Source organism: Triturus cristatus, chromosome 3_2 (genome assembly GCF_964204655.1).
Source record: "Triturus cristatus chromosome 3_2, aTriCri1.1, whole genome shotgun sequence".
In the NCBI taxonomy this organism is placed as follows: Eukaryota; Metazoa; Chordata; class Amphibia; order Caudata; family Salamandridae; genus Triturus; species Triturus cristatus.
This window is the reverse complement of record NC_140584.1, coordinates 509,303,886-509,321,979: the sequence shown is the minus strand read 5'-3', so window position 1 is coordinate 509,321,979 and position 18,094 is coordinate 509,303,886. Positions and strand designations below refer to the sequence as shown.

Below are 18,094 nucleotides of genomic sequence, written 5' to 3'. Positions count from 1 at the left end.
CGCATACAGTTGGGGCCACCCATTTCGCTTGATCTTCCGCATGGATGGCAAGTTGTTTCAGCTCCGTTCCCTAACGGAGGCCTGTTGCCTTCTAGGCATTGAGGCCCCGGCAGATGAGATCAGTGACAAAGGCCCTGCATCTGGCACGGATGACTAAGCCTCGCTGGAAGCAACAAGGCAGACGACGCCAGCTTAAACGGCCGAACCCGACCGAAATCTCCAAAGGCCAGAAAGCAGCGGTGGAGACATTGCCGGCAGAGTTAGCAAAGACACAGTCTGGGTGACTTTATCATCAAACTTGTGTTTCTGGATGGATCCGTATATCCTAGGCGAGCCTAGCGGGAGGGGGAGGGACGGCACTGATCACGACATTCCCCATGGACAGTTCTCTCCGATCATTGGACGATGATGGACTACGACACGTCTTTTGTTGTTTTTCTAGTTCAATTTTGCCTCACTTTGTGGGTGTAATTACGGACTTTATTGGGGGTTACTTTGTTGGGTTTGTGGGGTTCCTTGTCCACCCATTTTTGTTAGATTGCATGGGTCCACGCAACCAGGGCGCTTCAGCTTTAATGCCCACCACACGGCCCTATAGTCCCAGACCCCAGATCTTACGCATGCCTGCAGCCTCTCTGTTCCCTTAAAAATGCCTTCTACTACGCTTAAGGTGCTTACATTGAACCTGCAGGGCCTTAATAATCCGGTGAAGCGTAGAGCAGTCCGGTCATGCTTGGAAAATACACATGCAGACATTTGCTTACTACAGGAGACGCACCTTCTTGCTAAGGATTGCCATCGCCTCAGGTCCCGCAAGTCCCCTACACAACTGTTCTCCTCGGGCCCCACTAAATCAGCTGGTGTAGCCATTTTAGTTGCCCAGAGGTTCAAAGGGGAGGTCTTGCATAAAGAAGCCGAAATCAAGGGTAGACTGCTCACCTATCGATTTGCACTGGGTGGCTTAACATTCACAATTGGCTCTGTGTACGCCCCCAACGAAGGGCAGGAGCAATTTTTACACAGTTCTCACTGAAGCCACACCCACGATGGACCGTAGAATCCTCTTGGGGGCGACCTGAACTTAGTTTTCGATAACACCATGGATAGATCAGGCCAACGTACTACTCCGACCAGGGTGCTGTCGGCCGAAGGGCTAGCCCGCTTACATGATCTAGGCCTGCGGGACTAATGGCGCAGCTTTCTCCCCCTTTACTCCAACGCACACCCCACCTATGCTAGGCTGGAATATCTGCTGGCATCTGCACCTATACAGGCGATGGAGACGGGGGTGGAAATGGGGGTCGCCTCCCTCTCTGATCATGCGCCGGTCGTTGCCACCCAGACCCTCCCGCCCACACACCTGCCCGCACGGACGTTGCGACTCCGAGACACCCTTTTGCACCAGTTAGCAGTGGTTGACCATATACGACGCTCCATAACGGACTACCTCTCCCATAATGCTAATGAAGATACTACCCTCGCCACTCAATGGGCAGCACTCAAAACGGTAATAAGGGAGGAATTGATAGCTCTCAGCAGCAGAGAACGCAGAGCGCAGTCGCAAGAGGGATGAACTTACCCCAAAAAATCAGAGAGTTGGAGCAAATGCACCAGCGGACGCCAACTAAAATCCGTGTGGCAGCAACTTGCAGCGTTAGATCAGGACAGGGCGGAATTCGCAGCACTTCGGCTACGCCATGCCTATTACAAGGGAGGAGACAGATGCGGCCGCCTCCACGCACATAAATTACGCGAGACCCGACAGCGACAGGGGGTTCGGGAGATTCAGTGGGGAAACAGCAGGCGAGTCTCAGAAAACCCGGAGAACGCGGAGGTGTTTTGGGATTTTTATGCCCGCGTTTACACTGGTGCACCGCTGTCTAACTCAGATGGGGCCGCCTTCCTTGAGTCTGTGGACCTGCCGTCTCTGACAAAAGCTCAAGCTGACCACCTTGACAGGGACTTTAGGGTTGAGAAGGTTGTCGCCGCCAGCGCGCACCTCAAACTGGGCTAAGGCACCAGGGCCAGATGGCTTCTCTGCCATTTTTTATAAGATATTTTGTGCCCAGGTTGCACCGCTCCTTACCCAGCTTTTTAATTAGTTTGCTGAACCCGGAGCGATCCCTGGAGATTTGTTGGATGCCTCCATAGTGGTTATCCCCAAACCAGGGAAATATATCACCCCATCTCCCTTCTTAGTATCGATCCTAAACTATACATGGGAATCCTGGCTGCCCGTCTAGCACCTCACATGCCTGTCCTCATAGACCCGGACCAGGTGGGTTTTATCCCGGAGCGCCAAACCTCAGACAATACGAAACGGGCCTTACACCTAATAGAGAAAGCCATGCGCACACAGGGCGAATGCATGATGCTCACTATCGACGCTGAGAAGGCCTTCGATAGGGTCCACTGGCCCTATCTGGCGCAGGTTCTGAAAAGGGTGGGGCTGGCAGAAAGTTTCCACACATGCATTTTGAATTGTTATAAGTTCCCCACAGCTACAGTCCGCGTGAATGGTCACACCTCCTCCCGCTTCCTTATAGAAAGGGGCACCAGGCAGGGGTGTCCCCTATCACCCCTTCTTTTCGTGTTTTACATGGAGCCCCTAGACCTCAGGATCCGCCACAATCCATTGATTACAGGGATTACATTTGGCGGCTATACCCACAAGATAAGCTTATATGGGGACGACTTCCTGATCTCGTTGTCCAATCCCAGAATGGCGCTGCCAGCATGTCTAGCGGATCTCGAAACCTTTACTCAGGCCTCAGGTTTAGGGTCAACATGGACAAGTCAGTAACCCTAGACCTCTCCCTCGCACACTCTACCCGCACACACTTACAGAGCCTCCACCCCATTCAATGGGCGACCGATACGATCTCATATCTAGGGATCCAGTTAGCTCCCACCCTGCCGGGCGTCGTGCTGGCTAACTACGCACGCACCTGAGACAGAGGATTTTCAGGGAGCTCGGCCAGTGGAAACATTATCCCCTCTCCTGGCTGGGCAAAATAGCAGCGGTCAAAATGACTATTTCACCCCAGATTCTCAACCTATTTCGGACTATACCTATCCGACCGCCCCAAGGGTGGATTCATCAAACGCAATCTGACCTGGCACAATTTATATGGAATGGCCGCGAACCGCGACTCAAACAGGCATTGGCGTCGCTTCCGCCGGCGGAGGAGGGGCTGGGGATTCCGGACCTCCGGCTATATTACCAGGCGGCCCAGTTGCGTCATCTGGTCGAGTGGAGTAGATGGGAGTCAGAAAAGCACTGGCTCTTCCAGGACCAGGCGGTGGCAGCCAGACCTTTGCAGGACATCCCCTTCCTTCGGAGGCGACACAGACCTTCCAACTTATACGCCTCTCACATCACTCGGGCTACCCTTGAAGTGTGGGATTATACTAACATTAAAGACGCTCTCACTACGTTCCCCTTCCCGCTCACAGCACTGTTAGACAACCCTGATTTCCAACCCGGCACAGACGCGGCAGCCTTTGCACACTGGAGAGCGTCGGGGTGCCGCTCCCTCTGCCATGTGTTTGATGCGGAAGGGGTTCTACCGTTCCAGCAACTCAGGCAGGACTACGGACTGCCTGAAACTGAACGGCTCTGCTATCTCCAGCTACGGCATTGGGCGCTTCATACCCAGGTTAAACCAGATGCCAGCTGACGCCTTTCCACCTGTACAAAATGTTGCAAACCACGAAGGTCCATATGTATAACCCTGGCCGAGCGAGATGGGAAAAAGAACTAGGGAGAGCACTAAGTCACAAAGAATGGGAGGGGGTATACTATAGGGCGCGACATTCCGCAAATCACATGGGGCTGACGGAGACTCTTACGAAAGTAGTTACCTACTGGTCCTATACCACAGAGCGCCTTCATTTAATAGATCCCACTCAAGAAGCGACGAGCTGGAGGGGCAATGGAGCGGTGGGTACCCTGGTACACTTGCTGTGGGAGTGTGTACATCTTCAGCCGTACTGGAACCAGGTCCTGGACGAGGTGGATAAACACTTCGACAGAGAAATACCACGCTTCCCGGGGTATGTCCTCCTGGGCCTTCCAAATCCCTTGACCTACCCGCTGCGAACCCGTAGAGGCCGTCTGATGGCGATTGCGCTAGACTCTGCAATACAAAACATACTCGCGCACTGGCGCTCTCCCCACATACCGACTTTTACAGGCTGGCTATATCGCCTGTGGCATGTCTTGGGCATGGAGAAACTGACTTGGACGCTGGCTGGGAAGGGATCCACGTACTCCGAGCTATGGCACTTTTCTTGTCCCTTCTAGCTTCCGAATTGAGGGAGGTCACGTGTCCCCGTAATCTGCGACTGTTGCGCCTTACTGCCTCACAGCGGACAGACCAGGACCACTCTGGCTCTACGGCAGGGACCCGAGTACAAGTTTAGACCTTTCATTTGGTGGACAGGGGTGGGGGGTGGAAAGGGGGTAGCGGGGTTTATTAAGCTTCGTTTATGGTTCGGTATGCAATGTCTCATGCTATTTTGATATGCCATGGCTGAGCAATGGGTGGCCAGTTCGGCCACATGTTACTAAAGTGACTATAGCAAACAGCGGTTGGCGTATAGCTGAACCCTTTTTATTTTGTATGTTGAAAATTCAATAAAGAGATTTAAACCATAAAAACACTCAATTATGATCCTAGAAATCTGTCATTCAACGTGTTATTGAACATAAATTAATTAACAGCATAAACCGGTTCTCCTAACTGAAACAACCAAGTCTACCTTATTGCTTAAGTGTAGGCAGATAGTTACCATGAAAAGTAACTTGAAATTTAAAAAAATAGGACAACATTGGCAGATGGTGCAAATTCCTAATAGACACAACGGTAAAAATTCCAGGACATTCAACGGGTCCTGCTCATTGCCTTTTTACAACTCCAACACACTTTGAATTACATTGTGCGCCGAAATACTTAACGTTTATATTAAAAAGATTTCTGATTTAAATCCCAACCAAATTAAGAACCATGTGTAGGGATCAACATTTACAATCATATCTTAATGTAGACAGGTTAATAAATTTTCTGTTTGAATTATATTTCAGAAAGTAATCTAAAGTGTTCCATCAATAACGTTGGTCAACAATGGAATATCTTGTATTGTTTCACAAGCAAATAAGTCCATTAATGGAAACCATGGTCTCCTTTCTGGAGCAAAGGGGTCCTACATGTTACAATCCATACGAGAAAAATGCTTTCCAAGGGGGGCGTGGCTTGATGCCGTCGTAAGAAGCAGCGGACCTCGGAGCTCCTCCGTGGCCTCCTCCCACAACCAGTTATCCTGAACAGCTGAAGGGGCCCCTGGCACCATAGCTGGCGGTGGAGGTCCTGATGCTCACCTGGGGGCAATTTCGGAGCGCTGTGGAGCCGGGGCACACAGAAACCGGTGATTTCTCTTCCTGTTGGTGCTCCGGCGGGGCGGCGGACAAGATGTCGGCCGGACCTCGTCGCAGCAGTCGTAGTGGCTAGAGATGCCCCGGCGGGTCGAGGGAGCCTGCTGATTGGCGGGGTGCAGCCTGAATCTCGGAGGACAACGAGCGGATATGTGTGAGGGCAACCGCAATTGATATAGAAGCGCGGTGAGGTTCGAGACGCGCTCAGCGGAGGACGCCTGACCCTAAGATGGCGGCGCAAGATGCTTCAGGCGGATCGAGAGGCTGAACGAGGCCGCCGAGGGAGAGCAGCAATCGAGGTCTCCTGAGCAGACAATCATACCCTGCTTCTAGCGCCTGGACTTGGATAGAACTTTCGGTGCTGGGGAGTGGAGCAGGTGAGAAGCCTTCGTGTTGGCGAGTGCACACGACTGTGGCGAATGCTCAGGGGGAGGAGCACGTGGAGGCCAGTGTTCACCGCAGAGGACGCGGAAGCCTGCGATCGAAGGGAGCTGGGAACCGCGTCTGCACACCTATAGCACCAGCTGCATGCCCTCTCGAGAGCTGGGGACTGCTACTCTGGATGTTTGGGGTGGCTGTGTGGCTCCGGGCCCAGGCGCTGCCATGGGGAGCGGCAGGGAGGATGATGTCGCGCTGCTACCTGATCACCGAACCATGAATGGGAGCTGGAGATGTACTGTTGCCCTACTTGGAGTTGCAGATGGTCTGAGTATCAGCGGGTTGTTCTTATGTGCCTGGGGCGACTGCCTGCATGAGGCTGTGACGGTCGGGAGGAGAAAGGCCAGCCCAGCTTTACACGGGAGAGCCAGAGGATCGTGGGAGTGCGCACTCTACAGGGGGGGGGGGGGGTTTGATGAACACCCGGTTCCCCTTCGGAGCTGGCGACCCTGAATAGTGAGCTCTTCTCTGTAGCGCCAGGGAAATGACCTGGTGCGCCAGGGTAGATCTCCCGAATTTTCCAGTGCGCACTGTCTATGCTGACTTTTCCTGTCCCCCCTGTGCTCCCCTACTGGACGTCTGGTGGGCCCCACCGCAACCAGTTCGAATGGGCCGAACATCTCGCCGGAAGGGCTTCACGGCCTTGCATGTGGAAACCACGGGGCGACAATCAGATGTGGAGGAGGACATGGTGGAACAGCGTTGAGACGAAGTAGCAGAGGGCCCCACGTTGGTTGACATCATGCAAGCCATCACCTCCTTGAGGGAAGCTTTGGAGACCAAGATGGACGCCATAGGGGTGGATCTCAACCTCCTGAAGGATGACCACCGCAAGCTCAAGGAGCGGGTGAAAGCTACTGAGACGACTCTGGAGGAGGTTCCGGACGCAATCTCTACCCTGCAGTGCTCTCTGAAATTGGTAGAAGAGAGGGTCAACAGGGTCAGGATCTTGGAGATGAGAGCAGAGGACAGCGAGGGGCGCTCTCACTGGAACAATCTGCACATAGTGGGGGTCCCGGAACGAGAGGAAGGAGACAAGGCTGTTCGGTATCTGGAGAATTGGCTTTGGACCGAGGTTGCTCTGGAGGGGCTCTCGCCCTTGAACGCGCACACAGGGTCCCAGCCAGACCTCCAAAGCCGGGCACACCCCCGCGTCCACTGGTCGTGCGATTACTTCACTACCGCGACGGACACCACATCTTGCAACAGGCGCGAGTTAAGCAGAACCTCCAAATCGCGAACACTAGGGTGATGATCTTCCAGGATTTCAACAGGGAGGTACAGAGACAGCGCGCTTCCTTTCTGGCACTAAAGCAGAAACTCCGACAGCTGCGATTACCATACGCCATGCTGTTCCCCGCGCGCCTCTGAGTGGTAGATCGGGAGACTACTCATTTTTTCACCACACCACAAGATGCATATTAGTGGCTGGAGGTGCAAAAACCGGGATCGGGGGGGGGGGGGGGGTGCTTCCCCGGCGGGCACAGCGGAACGCAGATCACCTGAGCCTTTGCGATCACAGAGATCCATAACCCCGCCGGGACTCCAACTTGAAAGGGACAGGGCTGTGAGGGCGGTTGCGGAGATCAGCCGCAGTGCAACTAGCCCTTGCTCCACTGTTGCTAGCCGGGACGTGGGTGGGCTTGGGACTTCTTCTGCTGGCAGCACAAGCGGGGACTCTGAACCTTGTGGTTACACCCCAGAAGGCAGACTTCCTCATGTGAAATGGATCCCTGATGTTGGGCGAGAGCGGCACAAGCTGGCGCTAGGGAGCAACTCCTGGTCGGACTGAACTCTGGGGGCGGTAGTGGGGAGCCCTCTGCCATGAATGATAACTAGGTCTCTTTCTGTCTGCCTGTTATGGATAGGGAGGGAGACCAGGGGGGGCTCTGGGTCCTATAGGGTCAGCTCACGCCTCACCACACTTAGTGCCCAGTTGATCGTTGCATTAGCTTGGATGGGAGCTAGTTCGAATGTACCTGTCCTGGGGAGTGGGTGTTGGGGAGTTTCATGGGGTTGGGGGGGGGGGGGGGTTACACAGGGGGTAGGCATGTCGCTGAGATGGGGCAGGAGGGCAGACCACTGAGGTTCCAGATATGGGTTCCACCGTAGGACTTAAAAGTATCTTGGAATGTCAGGGGCATGCACACTATGATACGCCGGCACAAGATTCATGCATATTTGGTGAGGAGGGGGGTACAGATTGCTATGCTGCAGGAAACGCATTTAACACAGACAGAGGGGGAGGCACTACAGCGTAGATGGGAGAGGGCAGTTGTTCTACACTTCTTACTCGGCCTTTGCGAGGGGCACATTGATCTGGATACGAGCGGGGGTCCCATTTCAGAGCGCCAGGCAGCTGATTGACCCAGATGGTAGATATGTGGTGGTGGCAGGTCGACGGTAGGGATATAGTGTTGGGGAGCCTCTACGCCCCCAACGTAGCTCAAGCTGGATTCTTCAAGCACCTTTCCGGGAAGCTGGCTCCCCTGTTGACTGGTTCGGTGCTGTTGGGGGGGAGGTGAGGGGGGGGGACTTTAATTATATTGCTGACGTGGACCTGGATCGCTCTCATCCACCTCTTCCAGATAGCGACTAGGCGGGCGTGGCAGTGCCAGTGGGGACTGATAGATACTTGGAGGGCCCACCACCCGGGGGGATAAGGACTACTCCTACTTCTCTGGGTTGCAGGAGTTGCATGTTCGTCTGGACTCATTCCTTTGCTCCCCAGAGGTGCACGGAGGGATTACCCATAGTGAATATTTCAACAGAACGATCTCTGATCATAACCCTTTGCTACTATCGCTGGATTGGGTACGGGCAAAGCCTGCCATTCCTACTTGGTGGTTGAGACCGGAGGCGCTAGAAGATCCGGTGTTTAAGACCTCGATTGGATCTGCGATTGACGACTATTTTCTATATAATGCGGGGTCTGCATCGAGCCTACTTATCGAATGGGACGTGTTCAAAACAGTAATCAGAGGGCGTTGTATTGGGGAGGTGGTGGGAGTCCGAAAGGTGCTGACACAGGAGGTGCTGAGGGCAGAGACTAGGCTCTGAGACCTGGAGAAGGAGAGGCCGGAACGACCGGATAGGCAGGAGGACCTGCTTGCGGCACACGAGGAGGTGGCAACGCAGGTGGAAAGGCTGCGCTCCTTGGATTATAAGGCCTACACAACTCGGGGCCCAAGCGGAACGGGACAAATCTGGGGCGCTGCTGGCAAGGTTGGCAAACCCGACACGTAGAGTCACGCCGATTCTGGAGATTAGGGGCCAGGAGGGTGTGGCGTATTACACTCAACAAGCCATTAACACACGTTTTCTGGACTGTTATACCACTCTTTATCAGAGTAGGCTTGCTCCTGGGGCAGCTAATGGAGCGGGGCTATTAGAGGGGATAGAACTTCCCCAGATTGATATCGAGGTGGCGAAGTAGCTTGGTAAAGATGTTGAGGTGGGAGAAGTGCGCAGCGCTATCAAACATATGACTCGGAACTAGATGCCGGGGACGGATTTTAATTCTGCATTTGTAGATACCCTGGCCGCGAAGTTGGTCGTAGTATATAACAAAGCACGGCGGCAGGGTTGCCTTCCTGCTTCCACACAGGAGGCAGTCATCGTGCCCCTCCTTAAACCGGGTAGGCCGCCCTGGGACCGGACTGCATACAGACCGCTTGCCATGCTTAACCTGGACTATAAGATACTAAGTCGAATCCTCGCTAGTCGGCTAATGGTCCACATGTCAGCGTTAGTTCACGGGGACCAGGCGGGATTTATCCAGACTAGGAACATGGCGATGAACATAAGGAGATTACTGCGTGTCCTGCGGGCGGATACCTATTGCGGGGAGGAGGCTTGTATTTTTGCGGTTGATATCGAGAAGGCCTTCGATAATCTAGAATGGCCATATCTTTTTGCGGTCCTGAGGGCGTTTGTCCTGGGAGACAGCTTCATGGAATGGACAGCAATCTTGTATAATAACTCCACTGCCAGGGTCCGAACGGGAGGGCTGATCTCTGCTGCTTGCAACGTGGGTAGGGGGACGAGGCAGGGTTGCCCGCTGTCACCCCTGCTCTTTGCGCTGGCAATGGAGCCAATGGCTGTTCAGGCCCGATTGGGACGTCACTACCTGGGGATAGTAGTGGAGGGACACTTGCAACACATAGCGCTGTATGCTGACGATCTACTACTATTTCTGGCTGACTCGGAGGAAGCCCTCCGCGGAGCCAAGGGACTGCTGCATTCTCTGGGGGAGGTCGCAGGGCTTCGTGTGAGCTGGTGCAAGTCCCGTCTCTTTCCAACTCGTCCAGGCAGGGATGATATGCAGCCGGCGGAGGGGGTCCCGTGGGAAACTAGCTGCTTGTCTTACCTTGGAACCCAGATCTACCACAACCCTAATGACATGTTGGAGGGTAATATAGGGCGGGCCATACGCAAGGCCAAGACCTGTTTTGAGTTTTGGGGACAGCTCTCGCCATCGGTAGCGGGTAGGGTTGCCTTGGTAAAAAATGGTCACACTGCCCAAGCTCCTCTATTTTTTTGGGATGCTTCCGATCTGGATCCCAACCCAGGTGTTCGCGCAGCTCAACACATTGCTCACAGCATTCTTGTGGGGCGCGGGGCGTCGGAGGGTGGCCCTGGTCACCATGCAGCGACCCAGGGCGGAGGGAGGATTTGCCTTGCCGGATCTAGAGGCATATTACCATGCAGCGCAGTTACAATGGTTCACTAAATGGGTGGCTGGCCGAATTAGGCACCGAGAGGAGCCTGGTGGGCCAGACCTTCCCTTGGCGCTGCTATCCCAGGTGCTGCTGCGCTTGCCCATAAGGAATAGGGTGCTCCCGACTGACTTACAGGTGGTGCGCAAGTGCTGGAACCGATTGGCCCGGCGTGCGGGCACGCCCACTCCCTATGCTCCGGAGATCCCGCTAGCGATATGTGAGGCCCTACCACAGGGAGGTGATTGTGGTAGACTACGGGACTGGGAGGAGACAGGGATACTTACTGTCGGAGATCTATTTGAAGATGGCAACCTCCTACCTTTTAATGACCTGGTGGAGCGCCATGACCTACCACACAGGGACTTCCTGCTTCACGCCGCACTGACAGCAGCCATTAGGAAACACTGGCGGGAGGGGATGGTGGAACCTCAGACCTCGCTGGCCTGCCAATATGTCGTAATGGCGGCAGGAACGTTTAAGGCGGTCATGTGTCTCTACAGGCGGATTACCCACAGTTTGCGAAAGCCCTTGTCTGCCCTACGTCTCAAATGGGAAGAGGATTTGGGGGATCCCATTGGGGAAAAACCATGGGGGGAGCTGGCGGAACGGGCCTGGAAGTGTTCCGGGAATGCCCACTTCCAGCTAATCCACTTCTACGTGGTGCATAGGGCTTACCTTACCCCGGGCAAGGTGAATGAATACTTCGGGGTTTCAGCAGCATGTACACGGTGTAACCTGGAGGGGGCGGGGTTCCTCCACATGTTTTGGGATTGTCCGCTTCTGGGAGAGTTCTGGCGGGGAGTGACGTCTGAGTTGGCGGCGGCAACAGAAAGAGGGGTAGCGCTGACACTGAGTTGTTGTTTGTTGCATTGGTTTCCACATACTGCCAAAACCAAAATCACTAGTAAGTTTATAGACCTGTGGCTGGTCTTGGCCCAGAGGGAGATCACCAGCCACTGGAAGTCAAGGACTGGCCCCAACTTAGCGCGATGGACTAGGGAGTTAGTGAAATGGGCAGAAGCAGAGGGGAGCTGTAGGTTGCGTATGGCCACCCGCACTGGGAGTGACAAATCGCTGGAAATGGCGCGAGCGCGGGTTGCACTGGTGGAGCTGGTAAAACATCCGTCTGGAGATATTGAGGGCTCTACTGGCCGGGGGGAGCCAGCAGCAGATAACTGAGACTGGGAGGCACTGATTGCTTAGAGAGCAGGGTGCAGATACGGCGGGCGATCCTGGGTGAACACTTGTCCCTCGCACTGACACTTGCGGTTTGGAATGCATGGACTGTGGGCATCACTGTCCTGCCCGTGGATCCAGCACTGACTCTTTTCTTAACTCAGCGACATGGCGGGGGGGGGGGTGGAAAGAGGAGAGAGAGGGGTGGATAGTTGGGATTGGGTGGTGGCCGGAGAGATACCAACTAATAGATCTCGCTGATTTCTACTACAAGACAGAGGAAGGGGTGCCGGGATTTATCCTCTAATCAGATCACATTCCCCCATGTTAGGAGAGGGTTCCTTTTCTCCTTTGCTTGCAGATGATTGTTGATGTACTATGGAACTGTAATATCCTGCTAAGTACTAAGTGTGTACTCAATCTGTCCACTTGCAGTCTTATTTGGGTACGTTTTTGTGCCTATGGTTTTGATAACGCAATAAAATGTGTTTAAAAAAAAAAAAAATGAGAAAAATGCTTTCCAACCACCATGCTTATATCACAGATGTTGTGTCGTCGTATGGCCTGCCACGTAGCATGACAATTTCATTACAACTGCACACGCTTTCTCCCAACTGCCATTGGCCACTTCAATAAACAGACTGTTTTTGAGGTACTCACATTCAGGCCAAAAGTTTAAACTACAGGGTAGAGTTAAAGGCTAGTTAAGTCTTACTGCCATTGTGTCCACCATAAGGGGCAACATTGCAGAAGAATACATACTGGAATGAGAGAGCTGTAAGCTCCAGCAGGAGGTACCTTGAAAGCTAGAGGAACATACACTTCAGAGAATGGGCCTTAGAATAAAAACTTTGGCAGTGCAAATCAGAAACTACTGACCATATTTAAACCTATACTAAATTGTGAAGATATACCTGCTCAGTTAGCTTCCACTTCTGTTCCAAGGCATCAAACATAACCCTACAGAGTTCCTGAACATCATGCTGTTGCCAAGCTGTAAGGCAAAAGATAAGCAGTCACACATCTTAACAAGTTTACCATGTTCTATATTAAATATTTTTATGATCATTAATGCTTTCCATATATTGGTCTATAAACAGTTTACTGTAAGCTTACCAACCATATTTTCGTTTATTAATTCCCCAAGAACAGTCATTCAATAAAACAATTTTACAGGAATGCAAGTCAAACCCCATCTCTTAAATAAAAAAAAAAAAGGTTCATGAAGTATAGAATGAAGCGAATTGGGAAGAACTGCTTGAAAGTTAAAGAGAGAGATGAGGTACAAAACGCCCGGGTTCAGCAACAGAGAAAACAAGTTACTACATTGGGAAAAGAAATACTTGCTAACAAGGGTGGAGGAAGAAATCCAGTGTTGAGATGACAGTTGTAATGCATTATAGGAAAATCATCAAATCACAAAAAACTCACACGATCGCATTGGAGTAAACTATCATGCGACGAGGTTGAAATCTAAAAACAGACAAGGCTTCAATTTGTTTTTCAAATTTGATTAGCAGTGATTGATAATTTATTTGACATGGGGATGTTCATTTCTTTAAACAACAATACAGGTTACTTAATTAGAGTCAGAGCAGAACTTCTATAGCTCAATGTTACAGCACTCTACAGGTTGAAAGGCAAATAAGTCAACATGAGATTAGAGAGGTAGCTAGGTTCTCTAAGCAGAAGTGGCTTACATTTTTATTCAAGTCAAACAATGAAAAGTCATATAATTAATAGTCCCACACACATGGGATGCCTAAACACCTTTAAATTAAAAATCTCTTACTCTTTTAATAAAAAACAAGAGTCAATTTAAAACGGTTATACTTAGTCTAAGGAGATGCTATACAAACCAAATATTACATGCTTTTGTAGTTTGAAAAAGAAAAATGTAATAGGGGAGTTGATTACATTGGTTTCATCAAAAATAGCCAATAAAGTAACCAAGCTAAAAGGGAAACATGGGTGGCTATTAGCTAGTCAGACCTTTATAGTGGTACGGGGGCAAGAAGACAAATAATAGTGATCAACATATACATTCAGCCAGGAGTTATAACAGACTATGAAGAGCAACTGAGATCGCTAGAGGAAGACCTGGAGTCTATCTGTACAACTAAAGCATCACAACTGATAATGACTCTAGGAGATTTTAATCACAAACTGGATCCTTCCCTTAGTGATCACTTATTTAAACATCTATTAACCACGGCACAGGTACCCCCAGCAAATTTGGCTGGAGCAGGTAGTTCTGCACAAGACAAATATCTAGCGATATTTCTCGGTTCCATAGGGCTATTTTGTGCCAATGGACGGGTGGACACTGACCGCCCTGCAAGAAAGACCTTTCGTATAGGGAATCAGAATTGCCCAATTGATTACGCTTTTATAAATGCTTGGTATTTTAAGGAAGTAGAACGATTTGAGGTATTGCAGAGCGAAGGTAATGACCACTGGCCTCTACAATTGGTAATTAAGATAGACTAAGAGTCAGAAGAGAAAGAGTGGTCCCCTTACAGATAGAACACCCTAGACGTATAACCACCCGTATAACCGAGGACAGCCTGAAATTGGTCAATAATCTGATAATTGATTATACGTCTGTTGGTAATTTGGAGCAAAGAGATAAAATTATATTATGGTACGATCAGGTAATTGAGAAGGTGGTAAATTGTCTAAGGATACAAGTAAAATCAGGGCCTGCGCCTAGGAAAAAAGAGAGAATAAATGGTTGGTTTAATAATGAGTGTAGGAATCTAAAATTGAGTGTTCGAAAATGGGAAAGACAATTAAGAAAAAGACACGATAAGTTAACAATGGAGAGCCTCCGAGTGGCACAACTTATGTATAAAAATAAGATGAAAGAAAGGAAAATAGAATATATGTTCTAAAATTGGCAAACAATGTTAGAAGGGATAAACACAAATAATATAAGAATTTTCTGGCGATTGGTAAAAGAGGGAAACGTACAAGGGTAAATACGATGTTTACTGGGAGAAGATGATTGGGTTAAACATCTGAGTAATTTGTAGAATGGTAAGAGGATGAAGAAGACCTTGGTAATAAGGTTCAAGGATGTGGAACAATTAAAGCTGTACTTTCAAAATATAAAAGAAATCATCCAATCTTTAAAATTAACTAAAGCCGCAGGGCCATATAACCTACCAGCAATTATATTGAAAAATAATACTGACTGGTGGGCAAGCCTTCTAAATGTGACCTTCCAAAATATTTTAACCTCTGGGATTTTCCCAGAGAGTTGGAACGGGGCCATTGTCAGACCAATTTACAAAAAGGAGGATGCCACACTGCCCGAGAATTATCGTTTTATAAGATTAAAAATGTAAATTTGATACTTTTATAGCGCACTACTCACCCGCAAGGGTCCCAAGGCGCTTGTACGAATACCGCTATGGAACCCATCCTGGCTTTCCCTGTGAGGCGTCCACTCCTGGGCACCCCCAAGGTGGAGGCCAGGCATCCTTAGCGTTGTGGGGGCCGTTGTGGAGATTAAGCAAGCTATTGCCCAGAGTTGCAGAGTGGGACACCATGATTGGAATAGGCACCGAGGCGAGAATTATCAGGTCCGTGGAATTTTTGAGAACAAGACCCGCCGAGGCGGGGAATTGAACCCTGGTCCCGGGCTAGACCTCTGCATCAGGGTCTGCCGCTCTAATCATTGAGCCACACTTCTCCACTCCAGATTGCTGGATGTGGGGGTTAAAGTATTCTCGAAGATATTGTTAGGCGTATTGAAGTCCTGGGTGGAACAGTATCATTTGATACCAATAGAGCAATGTGGGTTCAAAGAGGGCCACTCAACCATAGACCACTGCCATGGGTTTATGGGCAATGGCAAAAAAGGCAATGGAAGTGCGAGGCAATGTGTTCTGCTGCTTTGTTGATTTCCGAGCCACCTTCGACTCAGTAGATCGTAGTCTCCTGTGGATTATGCTGGCAAAGCTTGGAATGAAGAACAGTACTCATTAATATAGGAAATGCATTCACTGAATTCGGCCAGGGTAATCTTAGATACCCTTGGAACCTTATCTAAGAAAATTCTGATAAAGAATGGACTGCGTCAGGGCTGCATTTTGGCCCCACTGTTATTTGTTCCTTTCCGACTTGCCAAATATACTGAGTAAAGCTCGTGGATTAAGCCCTTAAATGGGAGGGACCCACATATCATGTCTGCTATACGCTGGTGATTTAGTGATAACAGACATGACAAGAGTTGGGTTTGCAAAAAAAACTGGACACTTTTTACGATTATTGTCTAAAAAAACGCCTCACGGTTAACCTAGAAAAGCCTAAAATAATGGTACTGGGTAAAAGAAAGTTCTTTTTACTGGAAACTATGAGAGGTTAGAGTTGAGGAAGTGGACAAATATAAATATTTGGTTCAACAGCAAGTTAAATTTGAGGGACCACATACAGTCATTAAAATCAAAGGCTCTCTCTTCAGTAGGGGGCCTTAAACAATTTAAACAAAAGTAGGGAGGCTCTTCCCTGCGGCCAATCCTATCAGCTTTTAATGCAATGGTCCGCTCACAATTCCAATATGGTGTATAGGTTTTATTTTTGGGTGGCAAATTGGATTGGAATTTAGAGGAGGGTAAATGCGTGAAACAGCTCCTTGCTCTCCCTCCGTCAACTATGATACAGGCTGTGAGTGTGGAATGTCAACTTTCAGCCTGGAATTTTCAGTGGAATTCAAGCGTCACTGAACTTCTGGCAGAGAATGAATAGAGAAGGGCCCCTCAAAATATCTAACCTTTGTAAAAGAGAAATGTGAACTTAACTGGGTGTCCCAAGCTAGGTATAAGTTAGACAAGTTATGTGTTCAACTTTTGTTAGAACCAGATCAATGGAAATCAGGGCAGTAGATTCCAAAGCGGGTGCTATGGGCCATTATTAACACTAAGGCCCGAGAAGATTTATGTTACTTGGGGAGCCAATCTTCCACCAAATTCTTGGTAAACGGGTGGACTAACGAATATATGTTCCCCTATATTGAGGCCAAGCCTAACCCGAAGCTTAGAAAAACAATATTGAAATTTAGAGTTGGCCTGAATCCATGTAACACTGAAAGGAAGATAAAATCTGCAATGACGAACGAACATGGTCTGTGCACATGTGGATTGCAAGTAAAATGCAGTGGCCCACATATTTTGATGGATTGTTTGTGGTTCTCAGAAGAAAAGAAAGAATATTTAAAACCTCTTTATTGCCTATAAAACTGATTGTAGGGATCAAGCACTTAGTCTATTGATAAATATGAGATCTTTAAATGTGACATGTGCAATGGGAAGATTTTTAATTGCAATACAGGAGTCGTTGAATGAATTGGTAATATAATTTGAAAGGGGTATGGGGTAGAAATATGACCTTACCCAGGACCTGGAAATATTTTGACTGTTGGAAGTCCGTATGGACGTAGAAATGTATATTTCATGTACATGTGAACTTTTTCCTGTTTGGCAATGAATTAAGGACTCTTATAGAATGGCACAGCTCCCATTGTATATTTTATTAGGATTTTATCGAGTTTTATGCAGTTTCTATGGTTGTATAATTCGCATTTTAATTGGATTTTGTAATGTGGCATTTTTTTTATGGCTATACTTGCCAAATAAAAATATATATAACAAACAAACAAACAAAACAGTAGACAGAAAATAGTCTTCCTAAAAACGATTTTAAAATTAGAATGTATGTGTAATTGATGGGAAATTGAGCTATAAATACTGCAGCTCTGAAAATCTGAAAACTACGGCATTGCACATTTAAGTGAGCCATCATAATGAGTATCATATATGCTGTACTGGCAGTTCCTCGGTTCTTTTCAAGGAACCTTGAAATCTTGTGAAAAGTCTACTTTCTTCTGCAAATGAGCCCAGTCGGCCAGCAATTGCCTTTGGCAGATTATGGCTGGTCAGCCACCACAGCAGATAAGAGGCCACCTCCACCAAGAAGTTGATAATGTCGCAAAGGCGACCTTGATGCCTGGCCCACTGAGACTTCATGTTGCACTGCAGGGCTTGCATGTGCCACTTGGCCTGTTTTACAAAGAAAATGCATGGTGCTAAGAGACCTAAAACCTCTGGATCACTTTCACCTAGATCCTAGGTGTGAGCCTCCGCGGGATCACAGCCTAATGTCCCTGACTCGTTGAGGTGGAGTAAAAGCCTTGAACTCCACTGTGTCCAGAACTGCCCCAAAAAATGTCTTACCTTCAGTAACACCTTATCTGGTACAGACTCTATAGCCACAGATTCATTACCTTAAAATTATCCCCAGGCATCAGAATGGATCTGAAACT

The 18,094-nt window shown here is 49.4% G+C and overlaps 1 protein-coding gene across 4 annotated transcripts in view; it reads right to left on the bottom strand.

The window, feature by feature from the left end:
- The window catches only part of USP47 (ubiquitin specific peptidase 47), a 1,403,064-nt gene that overhangs the window by 952,979 nt on the left and 431,991 nt on the right, over positions 1-18,094 (bottom strand). For all 4 annotated transcript variants that reach the window (XM_085648190.1, XM_085648191.1, XM_085648188.1 and 1 more), the window contains one exon: positions 12,684-12,763. In XM_085648190.1, coding sequence (XP_085504316.1) covers positions 12,684-12,763 — 80 coding nt within the window. The remainder of the gene's footprint in view (positions 1-12,683; positions 12,764-18,094) is intronic.